General features: G+C 37.3%; 1 protein-coding gene across 3 annotated transcripts in view; it reads right to left on the bottom strand.

Moving 5' to 3' along the window:
- Positions 1–67: 67 nt before the first annotated feature.
- POC5 (POC5 centriolar protein) overlaps positions 68–13638 on the bottom strand; it is a 42861-nt gene continuing 29290 nt past the window's right edge. For all 3 annotated transcript variants that reach the window (XM_082621265.1, XM_082621264.1, XM_082621266.1), the window contains exons 9-11: positions 10033–10310; positions 5648–5824; positions 68–3378 (exon numbers count right to left, since the gene is read on the bottom strand). In XM_082621265.1, coding sequence (XP_082477391.1) covers positions 3235–3378; positions 5648–5824; positions 10033–10310 — 599 coding nt within the window. In that variant the 3' untranslated portion in view covers positions 68–3234. The remainder of the gene's footprint in view (positions 3379–5647; positions 5825–10032; positions 10311–13638) is intronic.

Below are 13638 nucleotides of genomic sequence, written 5' to 3'. Positions count from 1 at the left end.
TGGTAAATGAAAAAACCCAGGGTTTTAGAATAGACAGACACGGTTTTGAATCATGGTTTTGCCATTTATTAGCTGTGAGTCTTTGGGCATGCTAACATTCAAGTTCTCAGATCTTTAGTTTCCTTCTCTATAGGATGGGGGAAAGAGGTCTATCTCTTCTATAATATTGAGGTGATGATGAAGGAAGAATGCCTATGAAATGCCTAACCTCATATCCATAGTATTGAAATCATTAACCATTATTTCTATTTCGTAAGAGAAACTTGCTTTGGAAATTCAGTTACTGTTGGCTTTAAATAACACCTATGTGTAATATATCACTTAAGAAAAGACCAGAGGTGTATGCACCAATGTTTTTTAATCTCTTGGTGATGTAATTACAGGTGATTTAAATTATCTTTGTACTTGTGGTACTTTCCAATATTTTTTAAAATATTAACCACACATTATTTTTGTAATCTGAGAAAGTTCTGAAATGTGAAATCAAATATCAATTTCTATCAGCTTATGTGCACCTGTTCATTATAATTTAAGGCTCTCCATTATCAAATTCTGACTCTAAGTCTATAAGCCCAGAAATAAAATCACGAGCAATTTCAGTCCATTTATTATATCATGAATTTATAGTTCTACATCTTCATTTCATGCTGATTGTAAATGGTAAGCTTAATTTTAAAACAGGTAATATGTTCACATGATTATAAAAAATTTTTAGAAAGGTATTTAGTGAAAAGCATTGTCCCCACCTGTTCTTCAGTATGGCCAGTTTCCACTGACCTTGCTTCAAAATCTGGGTAACCTCTTTATGCAATAATAAACAAATATGAATACATACTCTGACTGTTTAAGTGTTTTAATTGTTGAATTTAAGTTGAATTAGGCTAACACTATATTACTTGGTGCTGTAGACAATATACAATTTTTAGAGTTTAGATAAAGCTTTAAAAGATGCTTACAATATTCTTTTTTTTAAAAAAACCTATTGATCTGTGATTTAAATGTATTTTATTTATTTATTTTTGGCTGCATTGGGTCTTCATTGCTGTGCACAGGCTCTCTCTAGTTGCGGCGAGTGGGGGCTGTTCTCTTCGTTGTTGTGTGCAGGCTTCTCACTGTGGTGGCTTCTAGAGCCCAGGCTCAGTAGTTGTGGCTTGTGGGCTCTAGAGCGCAGGCTCAGTAGTTGTGGTGCACAGGCTTAGTTGCTCTGTGGCATGTGGGATCTTCCCGCACCAGGGCTCGAACCCATGTCCCCTGCATTGGCAGGTGGACTCTTAACCACTGCGCCACCAGGGAAGCCACTTACTGAAAACCATCCCCTGTTGTCATGTAAGTAAAAGTTCCTTAAAAAGCAGAGCCCAAGACCAAAGTTTATGAGCAACTGCTTTTTTTTCAGGAGTGTAGATCCAAGGAAGCAGGAGTGAAGGAACAAGGAAGTGAGATGGGGAAGGAGGGAGAGCCACGGCCAGCGTGATTTACCAAATTGGCCAACACTTGGTATCAGGAACAACTGATTATTTGACCTCAGGAATGGACTAGTGCATCTCAGGACAATTCATATGGGGAGAAAGTAAGACTTGATCTGTTTACCCCAGTGGGATGTAAATTCCAGGCTGCATATGAGTGGAGCCTGCCGGTATCTCGACTCTCTGAGTGGACAGGGAAGCTCTGGGGAGGAGCATGCCCATGGTACAGGCAGCAGGAGATGAGGTGCTGTCGATTTGTGCTTATTGAAACCCCAGAGGAGCTGTTTGCCACCAGTGGTAGCTGGCCACAACCCAAAAGAAGCGCTGCATAAGAAGGATCTAATACTCTTTAAGACACAGCCAGATACTTTTATAGTTCAAAAAAGCCTTGGTGTGTCCTTTAGAAAATGGGATATTTGCCAGTCTCACATTTATTCTCTCATGTCCTATTACAAAATGAGGCAATAAGAAAAACTATGTCCAATAGTAAAGTTAGAGCACAGGGCTAGGTCATGTTCAGACTGAAAGAGGCTGAAACCATCCACTTCTGTTAAAGATATGGAAACTGAGGCTGTTCACAAGTTCCTCAGAATCCACTCATTTTTATGTGAGCCATAAATACTTTGAGAAATAGGTGGGGTAGGTAGATCTCATTATTTCACAGATGAGGACCCTGAGATTAATTTAAGTGTCTGGCCCTAGATAACCCGGTCAGCCAGCAATAAAAGCATTAGAAGCCTGGTCTTGTTCTCCTAAATCTGTTTGCCCAGATGGTTTCTTCCTAGCGGCCAGGCATTGAAAAGTCTCTCCCAGGCCTGAAAGGTTTGCTGAATTGTCCAGGGCTGTACCATCACAGGACAATGTTTGGATGTTCAGAGCAAAAAAAGGTTCAATGCTACAGAGTTTCAAAAAGGTAAGAAAGAACATTTGAAATGGGATCATTCTAACAGGAAATTTCTTTTTTTATTTTTAAAGATTTTTTTTGATGTGGACCATTTTTAAGGTCTTTATTGAATTTGTTACAATATTGCTTCTGTTTTCTGTTTTGGTTTTTTGGCCACGAGGCATGTGGGATCTTAGCTCCCCGACCAGGGATCGAACCAACACCCCCTGCATTGGAAGAAGTCTTAACCACTGGACCGCCAGGGAAGTCCCAATAGGAAATTTCTTTTTGATGTTTCTGTAACTCTGTTATTGTGCTAGTAAAATATTTCTTCCCTTTTAACATTAAAAATTATTCACAGGTATTGCTATTCCCCCCTATTTTTAATTGTTAAAGCCCTAGAAAAATGAGGACTAATATATTAAAGTCACAAAAAAACTTTGTGATAAGATATTACTCTGGCCTTTTATTTTTTAATTTTCAAATAAAAATACCTTAGTTTTATTAGTTTAAATAATTTTTTTAGTAAAGTTCTCAAAGTTTACTTGGTAACATTGCAAATGATTTAGCCTTTTGGAAATAACATGCAAAAACAGGATTTATATTACTTTGATGATATAATTGGTCACAGGTTGAACCTATTAAAAAATTAAGCTAGTTTCTTTTTTAATTTAAAAAGTTTTACTTAATAGCTTAAATTAAAAATCACATTAAAATAATCCTACATATAGTTACAAAGGATGGTACAACTTGAAAAAGTCTCTTGTAATTTGTAATGAACATGATGTATCCATGATGTTCTAAGAATATGAAATTTTAAAAACTAAAGATTTCTAATTCTTATTAAAGCCAGAAGAATTAAACGACCTCAATAGGAACATATTCATTTTAGTCAACCACTTTTATGGACTGAATGCTTGTGAGAGACTGGGTGTGAGTTGATCTGGTTCCGAGAGATCTGGAAGCTGAGGTACTACTTTCAGGGTGAATGGTCCGGGGATATTTTGCTGCAGTAGCTTGCGGAATGGTTTGCTGAAAAGGCAAAAATATGCTTCAACAATTCCATAAAATTATACATACTAAATATCATTTCATTATCTATAACTTAACCCAACAAACATTAGTACATGTAGATTCCTATTAGGGTCTTCCACTTAGAAAAGTCATCTTTAAAATACTTGAAGTAAAATTATATATATTATATCAAAACATTCACTGTGTATTTCAAAAGCTCTACGATACAGCTTTTGCTTAAAAAAATGAATGAAATCTCTTGAAACAAAGATCCTCATGTCAGATTCTGCTTTAATAAGATTTTCTCTTTGGAGAAATAATCTCTTTTCTTATTTGATATAAATGTTTCTTTGTATGTAAATAACTGGATAACCATTACAAATGGGAGAGATTCTTGCAACTAAGATGAAATTTTAGTTGCTAACCACCTAATCTGACCCTGAAAAAAGAGCTATTTCTCCTTAGGGATGATGGGCAAGAGAACCTGTAGAAACAGATTCATGGTACCGCTGGCATCATGATCTACAAAACATGGCACAGGATGAAGTACCACTAGGAGCAAGCAATTATCCAACAGGTGGAGCTCAAGTGTCAGAAATCTGATGAATGGTTTATTAGTAATAACTGTTTCTAGTAGTTCTAGTTCTTAGGATCCTGGGATAAAATGAAAAATAAAAATAGTACAGAGGACTGCCACTGTGCCTGTTACACAATCCAAAGTAGGTAATAATGGAAGCAGTTTATGGCTATTGAATTCGTGCCCAATTACTGAAGAGTAATTGAACATACTAAATAAACAAAGGGCAGTTTGAGAGATAAATATCAGAAACGGGTTATAAGTCTTTAGTTCCTTGGTTTTTCTTCTGTAAAATATCATTCCAATCAGTACAAAAAAACAGGTTGTCTGAATTAAAAATAAACACATGGGCTGTCTTTATATCTTCCTTACCTTATGAATGGACAGTCTCTCTCCCCCATCCCTTTATAAACATCTTATGTGCTGATAAAAATATAAATGAGTTCATTTCTTCTCATCTTTGATACCTAATCTCACATTTTCAAAAATACGGAGAGAAGTCATCTAAGGACTTTCAGAGGCTGTCCAACCTATTAAGGCTAAGATGATCCTCTACCCTCGATGTGTTCAGTTTGGACTTGGTACCTCCATCTCAGTCTGCCACTTCACTGTGGTCACGCTTTACGTGAAGCTAAATTTAAACAATCAGTCCAGCTTCTTTTGACTTAATCATCTAGTAACAATCTAGTGTTCAGAAAGAAAAGGATTTAAAATCATTCCTTTTATTTTTTTGACATATTAAGCAGACAGGAATGTTGCTTAACATTCAGAATTTACATCGAGGACATTCTTCTTTAAAATCAACCCTTGTTTCTCTTTAGGGATGTGTTCTTGTAACTTTTAGAAATTAAACTTTTTGAGATAATTGTTGATTATAAGAAATAACAGAGATATCCCATGTATCCTTCTCTAGTAACTTTTATTAAGTTAAATTTGCTTATGGCTTTACAAAGTGCCTTTATACAACTCATTTAATTTTCATGTTATCTTATTTAATCCTGAATCCTGACAATAACTCTAGGAGCTAAGTACTCTTATTGCTCCCGTTTTACACGTGAAAAAATGGAGGCTCAAATATTTACTTGATTTGTATACGATCACAAAGGCAGTAAGTAGCGAAACTGAGGCACTAACTCAGGTTTTCTTTTTTTTTTTTTTTTTTGCTTAAATTCCACGTACTTTCCTTTATATCACATGAATTTGTTGCAACCTGATTTTTTTCCAAATTAGAAATACGTTGACAATTATATTTGAAGACTTCAGAAAACTTCAAAGACGCAGAAGACTTCAAATAATAAGAAAAGGAGGAAAACTTAAAAACCATAAAGTAGGTGTTTCTTAGAGTAAAAAATCTGCTACATGGACAGCACTTAATGAGTAAACAGTTTTTGTCTTTTTTTTTAATTAATGAGAAATCATTTATATACTTTACCCTTTTGGCTATCAATACACTGGATTAATTGTATTTGATAATTTTCATACTATTGAGAAGAAACAATGTTCCTGAAATTAATTTCCTAAAATAGGAAAGGTAGATTTAAAGCAGGTGTGATAATTCTAAGTATATAAAGACTGTAACAGTAAAGGCAGAACAAGTACCAGTCCTCATGGGTTTTGATCTTCTCCTCAACATGTCATTTAAGTGTTTATTAGTCTATCAACTCTCAGGAAAAAGATTTTTTGACAAGAAGTTATCAAATGCAGACTCACCACTGTGACCGGATGATGTTTTTCCACAACGACGGAGCTCATGGGAGGAGAAACTCCCATTATAGCTAAACTGCTACTGATTCTATTTTTTGAAGCAAAATCATATCTCCCTGTGATCCGGGCTGTGATTGTTCTTCCAGCTTTCTGTTGTGCTGATGTCACAACCCTGGGCCCATACTAAAAAACAAAAAAAAATTCAGTTGGTAGAAAATCCATGGCAAAATTTATGGTACTTTTGCTTCTATAACTTATAAAGAAAATACACAGGCACTTAAAATAATTGTATATGCAACCAACTCTAACATGGGGAAAATTTTTTAAACAATAAGGCAAAAAGCAAAACATAAAACCAAGCACCCCAAACACCCCTTTAACCTTGGTATACCAACTATTTTATAGGATTTTAGGAACTTCTAAATCTTTATTCTGAAATAATTATAGATTCATAGGAAGTTGCAAAGAGAGCATAGAGAGGTCCTGTGTATTCTTCACCCAGTTTCCTGCAATGATTACATCTTATATAATTACAGTATAATTACAATGTCAAAACCAGGAAGCTGATGTTGGAATGATGCCTGGGTATAGATCTATGTCACTTTATCCATGTGTAGATTCCTGTAACTATCACTGCAATCAAGATACAGAACTACTCCATCACCACAAAGCTCTCCCTCGTGCTGTCCTTTCTTTAGAGTCATACCCATCTCCCTTCCCAAACAATCCCTAATTCTTGAACCACTAATCTGTTATATGAACTTCTGACCCTTATGGATAAATCATCATTACTCATATGCTTTTGTGTGCTCCCCTTTTTCTTATGGCATTGTTAATATACTTTTTTTCATAAATAGAGACCAGCTATCATTTTTTTTGAAATTTATTTTTATACAGCATGTTCTTATTTATTTTATACATGAGACCAGCTATCATTTTTAATGACAGGTTTTTATATCAACAAACTGCAGTTTAACTGTCCCAGTTCTTTTCTTATTATATATAGCAAACTTTTGTAATTAAAAAAAAAAAAAAAGGATTTTTCTTTTTTTTTTTTTGGCTGTACCATACGGCTTGTGGGATCTTAGTTCCCTGACCAGGGGTGGAACCCAGGCCCTCAGCAGTGAAAGCACAGAGCCCTAACCACTGGACCACCAAGGAATTCCTGGATTTTCCTTTTCCTTTGAGAGTTATCTGTAGAATGTATTGCCAAAAGCGAGATGATCATATCAAAAAGTAATGTCAGGTTTTACAGTTTTTGTTGCTTACTGCTGGACAATATACCAGAAAGATTACATTTATGTCAGGAGTAATACATACATATACTCATTTTTTTTTTTTCATGATCAACTAATTACATTAGCAGGGCAAAAATCAAAAGGAATAAGAAAAAGGGAAATGACATATTTAAAAAACCCCAATATTTGTATCTTAATATCTGACATGGAAACAATGCAGATTATTGGTTGAGAGTACAGGGCTCTGAAGCCAGATTGTCAAAGTCTGAATTACAATTGCATTAGTAATTGTGTCCACCGGCAAGTTACTCTCCCTAAGCCTCAATTTCCTCATGTATGAAACAGGGAGAGCAGGACCAACTGACTAATGCTAGCCTTTCACTTTCTGTTCAGATGAAGAGCAAAGTTAGAAGAGAAACTTTACTGAATAGCTTAAAAATCCAATTAAAACCCCTCGATTACTTCAAATGGAGTTAGAAAAAGTAAAGTGCCATCTATTGTTCCACTTTGTGAACTGCAATAGTACATTTGCTTGTATAACTGCCTAATATATATATATTTTCAGTAAACGTGCTGCCGAAGCGAGCACATGTTTTTTGAAAATATTTTCCACCATGAAATTCTGATATTTTATTTAACATACTGATGATGTCTGCAGAAAGGAAATAATTTTACAGATGAAAATATTCTTTCACTAGAATGGTAATCCTCCCTTCTCCAGTTATTTGTCTCCTGATTCTCTGCAGTTTACTTTCTACACATACCTCCTTTTAGCTACTGGAAATTACTAAAGAAGACTAGAAAAAGTTTTGAATGCTCATAGGAAGCCTCTGTGATTCAAATGAAGAGAAAGATAGCCAGGCCTGGATCACAAATCTCTCTTCTTTTCCTGTTCCCAACAATAATGGTTTCATATAAGGTAAGTAAGCCAAGTAATGTATTTGTTTTTGCTTTTGTCAGTATGGTTCTTTTTAAAAACAAGACATATTTGAGGTAAATCTGAGTATTTTAATTAAATAAGAAAGGAAGAAAACTAGCATGGCACTTACAGATTGATTTACTTGTGATTCTCCTTTCTCTCTAACCCTAAATGCTGTACTTATGTGAATGAAACTGAATGGGTGTCTGTTTTGAAGGAGCAGGATATAGCTGGAGGGGCGGGGGAAGAAGAAGCGCTGTCTATATAATATTGTGTTTTTCAGGTTTCAAAGACTTCAAAATTATCTCAGGTGACCAAATTGTTTTAAAAAATAAAAAGGGTGGTAAGTACACTCATTCATTTGGTTCTCGTTTATGCATATTCAGATTCAGATATAAACCCAGATGTACAAATGGTGTAGTCATATTTTAAGAAGGGAATTTTGAAAAATCTAGCTCTATGTGTTATCTGGATATGCGACATGAATGACAAACCAGAAATTTAAATAAATACTCACTGTGTTTATTTAAATGAGATCATCAGTATAGGATCACACTTCAAAATGTGTAATCATGAAAAATAAACACAGCTTGAACACATGTCAGGGTTGAATTTTAGTGTCTTATTTCTAAATCAAAACTCCCCCACACGTTCAAATTTCTCTTAAGTCATATTTAAGAAATGCAAAATAGCAGATCTCAACATATTTTTCCCCAAAGTTAGTAGCTTCCAAAAGGCAGAAATTCAAGGGACTTTGCTGGTGGTGCAGTGGTTAAGAAACCGCCTGCCAATGCAGGGGACACGGGTTCGAGCCCTGGTCCGGGAAGATCCCACATGCCGTGGAGCAACTAAGCCCGTGCGCCACAACTACTGAGCCCACGTGCCACAACTACTGAAGCCCGTGCGCCTAGAGCCCATGCTCCGCAACAAGAGAAGCCACCGCAATGAGAAGCCTGTGCACTGCAATGAAGAGTAGCCCCTGCTCACCACAACTAGAGAAAGCCCGTGCGCAGCAACGAAGACCCAACGCAGACAAAAATAAATTAAAAAAAAAAAAGAAAAGCAAAAGGCTGGAGTACTTCAGATGACCAATTGTCTGGCTGACTCAATGCGTCCCTTAGCTGCAGAGAGCTGCCTAGCTCTACAGCACCTTCTAATGGCCTGTGTAACTCTTTTTTTTTTTCTTTTTTGGCTGCGTTGGGTCTTAGTTGTGGCACACGGTATCTTCATTGAGGCACGTAGGCTTCTCTCTAGTTGAGGCGTGTGGGCTCAGCAGTTGTGGCGCGTGGGCTTAATTGCCCCATGGCATGTGGTATCTTAGTTCCCTGACCAGGGATCGAACCCACGTCCCCTGCATTGGAAGGCGGATTCTTAACCACTGGACCTCCAGGGAAGTCCCTGTAAATCTTAATTAAGACCTAAAACCTACTCTGCCATCTTCCTTCCTCTCATGTAAGTGGTCAGGGTCAGGGAGGAGAGGGAGACAAGCAAATCTGAATCGTCCTAGCACCTTTATAGAACTGTACATGCCTTTGTGCCAGATCCAAGCCAGAGTAGGGAAGAAGGGCATAGGTTTTTTTTTAAAAAAACAAAGCCGTGCAGAGGTGAGTCTGATAAGCTTGGCCTGTATCCCTGTGCCCTTCACTTGAGAGACACTGAAGAATACAGGTTTAACAACAGGAGGCCGAGAAGTCAGAACCACAATGTGCATATTAATAGCTTGATTAATTTAACTTCAGGTAAATTCTCCCACAAATACGCCATCCTCATTCAGTACTCTTCCCCCTCTATGGACTCCTCTATTAGCAGCTAGTGACTTTAGGAAAAACAATTCCTATCTTCACTCCAATTATAAATGAAAACTTAAAACCTAATCAAGATGGAGTCACTACAGAGTAGTGTTAATATGTCTGCATCCAGGAAAAGGGAAGCTGTAGTTAGATAAGAATATATAAAAAAGCCATTAGCCTCCTAAGCCCTTGAAAATACCCACTAATTTCCTTTAAAATTAGTAAGTTCTTCATTTTTGTTTAATTATCACTACTGTAATAGAATTTTCAGGTATTATTTTCATTACAAATTCATGTTTTAGCTACTCTGTGTATTAAATATTTTCTGTGACCATATAGGCTCTTTTCTCCATGGGAAAATACGTTCTGAGTTCAAAATATCCAATATACAAACAAGTTTGGAACCCTTTTCCCAACATAGGCCCCTGAGTTAACTGTACTGACCATTTCTTCCTGTGTAGCGGAAGCTGTAGCTGTCGAGGCAGCGCCATAAGAAGCAGAAACAGGAAGGTGAACAGAGGAAGTGGAAGCAGCCCCGGCAGGAGTGATGGAAGCAGCGGAGGGAAAGGCAGCAGCGCAGGTCGCTCCCAGGGCTGCCGCCGGCGGGGATGGCGGCACTGCAACGGCTGAGGGCATCGGAGGAGCGGAAGGATCCGAATGAGAAGAATGTTCTTTTCCTTGAACACCAGGACCATACTCTTCCCTTTTATTATTTGTGAGGTCTGTCCGTATAAATCACAAATTCATTCCATTAACACTCTTCCAAGTTTACTTTTATCTTCCCAACAATGAAAATACATATTCTCTAAAATGTGGTCCAACAGAAATGTAGAAATGTGTCATACACTGGATAGGTTAACACTATTAATAGGTTAATAGGTTCGGTTAATGCAGTTTGTCAGTGTTAACTGGTTAATGTCAGCATTAACCACTAAAGACTTCAGACCAGTTCCTTCAACATGTGAAAGCTAATGAAGGATTTGCTCTTATGTAAAAAAATTAATTATGTACTCAGCTGGGACCTTACAACCACTAAAATAATATGGTCACATTGTGCCAAAAGATTTATGTTCTTTGCATTATTTAATACAACTATCCTGATAAATGGCCTGGTATTTAGATCTTTAGAATAGTTTTCTGATATCACCATACCCTCTTCATTTACCATCTATTGCTCTTAGCCTAAAAAAACCAATGTATTTTTAATTCTTGATTTTTTTCAGCAAACTAATAAATCAATAAGTAACACTAAGTCGTTACTTTTTTTAAATTTTAAATTTTTATTTTTTTATTAGTCTCTGCTTTACAACAAAGTGAATCAGTCATACATATACATCTGTTCCCACATCCCCTCCCTCCTGCGTCTCCCTCCCTCCCACCCTCCCCATCCCACCCCTCCAGGCAGCCACAAAGCACCGAGCCAATCCCCCCGCGCCACGCGGCCACCCCCCACCATCCATCCACCCCACGCCCGGCAGTGTATACACATCCATGCCTCTCCCCTGCCTCGTCACAGCGCCCCCCCATATCCCCAAGCCCACCCCAGTAGGTCTGTGTCTCTATTCCTGTTTTACCCCTAAGTTCTTCATGACATTTTTTTCTTAAATTCCATATATATGTGTTAGCATACGGTATTTGTCTTTCTCTTTCTGACTTACTTCACTCTGTATGACAGACTCTAGGTCTATCCACCTCATTACAAATAGCTCAGTTTTGTTTCTTTTTATGGCTGAGTAATATTCCGTTGTATATATGTGCCACATCTTCTTTTTTTAAAATTTTTTTTATTAGTTTCTGCTTTATAACAAAGTGAATCAGTCATACATATACATCCGTTCCCACATCCCTCCCCTCATGCATCTCCCTCCCTCCCACCCTCCCTATCCCACCCCTCCAGGCGGTCACAAAGCACCGAGCTGATCTCCCCGTGCTCTGCGGCTGCTTCCCACTATCTACCTACCTCACGTTTGGTAGTGTATACATGTCCATGCCTCTCTTTCACTTTGTCACAGCTTACACTTCCCCCTCCCCATATCCTCAAGTCCATTCTCAAGTAGGTCTGTGTCTTTATTCCCGTTTTACCCCTAGGTTCTTCATGACATTTTTTTTTTAATTCCATATATATGTGTTAGCATATGGTATTTGTCTTTCTCTTTCTGACTTACTTCACTCTGTATGACAGACTCTAGGTCTATCCACCTCATTACAATTAGCTCAGTTTCGTTTCTTTTTATGGCTGAGTAATATTCCATTGTATATATGTGCCACATCTTCTTTATCCATTCATCCGATGATGGACACTTGGGTTGTTTCCATCTCTGGGCTATTGTGAATAGAGCTGCAATGAACATTTTGGTACATGTCTCTTTTTGAATTATGGTTTTCTCAGGGTATATGCCCAGTAGTGGGATTGCTGGGTCATATGGTAGTTCTATTTGTAGTTTTTTAAGGAACCTCCATACTGTTCTCCATAGTGGCTGTACCAATTCACATTCCCACCAGCAGTGCAAGAGTGTTCCCTTTTCTCCACACCCTCTCCAGCATTTATTGTTTCTAGATTTCTTGATGATGGCCATTCTGACTGGTGTGAGATGATATCTCATTGTAGTTTTGATTTGCATTTCTCTAATGATTAATGATGTTGAGCATTCTTTCATGTGTTTGTTGGCAGTCTGTATATCTTCTTTGGAGAAATGCCTATTTAAGTCTTCTGCCCATTTTTGGATTGGGTTGTTTTTTTGCTATTGAGCTGCATGAGCTGCTTATAAATTTTGGAGATTAGTCCTTTGTCAGTTGCTTCATTTGCAAATATTTTCTCCCATTCTGAGGGTTGTCTTTTGGTCTTCTTTATGGTTTCCTTTGCTGTGCAAAAGCTTTTAAGTTTCATTAGGTCCCATTTGTTAATCTTTGTTTTTATTTCCATTTCTCTAGAAGGTGGGTCCAAAAGGATCTTGCTGTGATTTATGTCATAGAGTGTTCTGCCTATGTTTTCCTCTAAGAGTTTGATAGTTTCTGGCCTTACATTTAGGTCTTTAATCCATTTTGAGCTTATTTTTGTGTATGGTGTTAGGGAATGATCTAATCTCATACTTTTACATGTCCCTGTCCAGTTTTCCCAGCACCACTTATTGAAGAGGCTGTCCTTTCTCCACTGTACATTCCTGCCTCCTTTATCAAAGATAAGTTGACCATATGTGCGTGGGTTTATCTCTGGGCTTTCTATCCTATTCCATTGATCTATCTTTCTGTTTTTGTGCCAGTACCACACTGTCTTGATTACTGTAGCTTTGTAGTATAGTCTGAAGTCAGGGAGCCTGATTCCTCCAGTTCCGTTTTTTGTTCTCAAGATTGCTTTGGCTATTCGGGGTCTTTTGTGTTTCCAAACAAATTTTGAAATTTTTTGTTCTAGTTCTGTGAAAAATGCCAGTGGGAATTTGATAGGGATTGCATTGAATCTGTAGATTGCTTTGGGTAGTAGAGTCATTTTCACAATATTGATTCTTCCAATCCAGGAGCATGGTATATCTCTCCATCTATTTGTATCATCTTTAATTTCTTTCATCAGTGTCTTATAATTTTCTGCATACAGGTCTTTTGTCTCCTTAGGTAGGTTTATTCCTAGATATTTTATTCTTTTTGTTGCAATGGTAAATGGTAGTGTTTTCTTGATTTCACTTTCAGATTTTTCATCATTAGTATATAGGAATGCCAGAGATTTCTGTGCATTAATTTTGTATCCTGCTACTCTACCAAATTCATTGATTAGCTCTAGTAGTTTTCTGGTAGCATCTTTAGGATTCTCTATGTACAGTATCATGTCATCTGCAAACAGTGACAGCTTTACTTCTTTTCCAATTTGGATTCCTTTTATTTCCTTTTCTTCTCTGATTGCTGTGGCTAAAACTTCCAAAACTATGTTGAATAAGAGTGGTGAGAGTGGGCAGCCTTGTCTTGTTCCTGATCTTAGTGGAAATGGTTTCAGTTTTTCACCATTGAGGACGATGTTGGCTGTGGGTTTGTCATATATGGCCTTTATTATGTTGAGGAAAG

This window comes from Mesoplodon mirus (genome assembly GCF_964341445.2).
Source record: "Mesoplodon mirus genome assembly, chromosome: 5".
Lineage (NCBI taxonomy): Eukaryota > Metazoa > Chordata > Mammalia > Artiodactyla > Ziphiidae > Mesoplodon > Mesoplodon mirus.
Note: the sequence above shows the minus strand (reverse complement) of the source record. Positions and strands in the feature narration are given on the sequence as shown.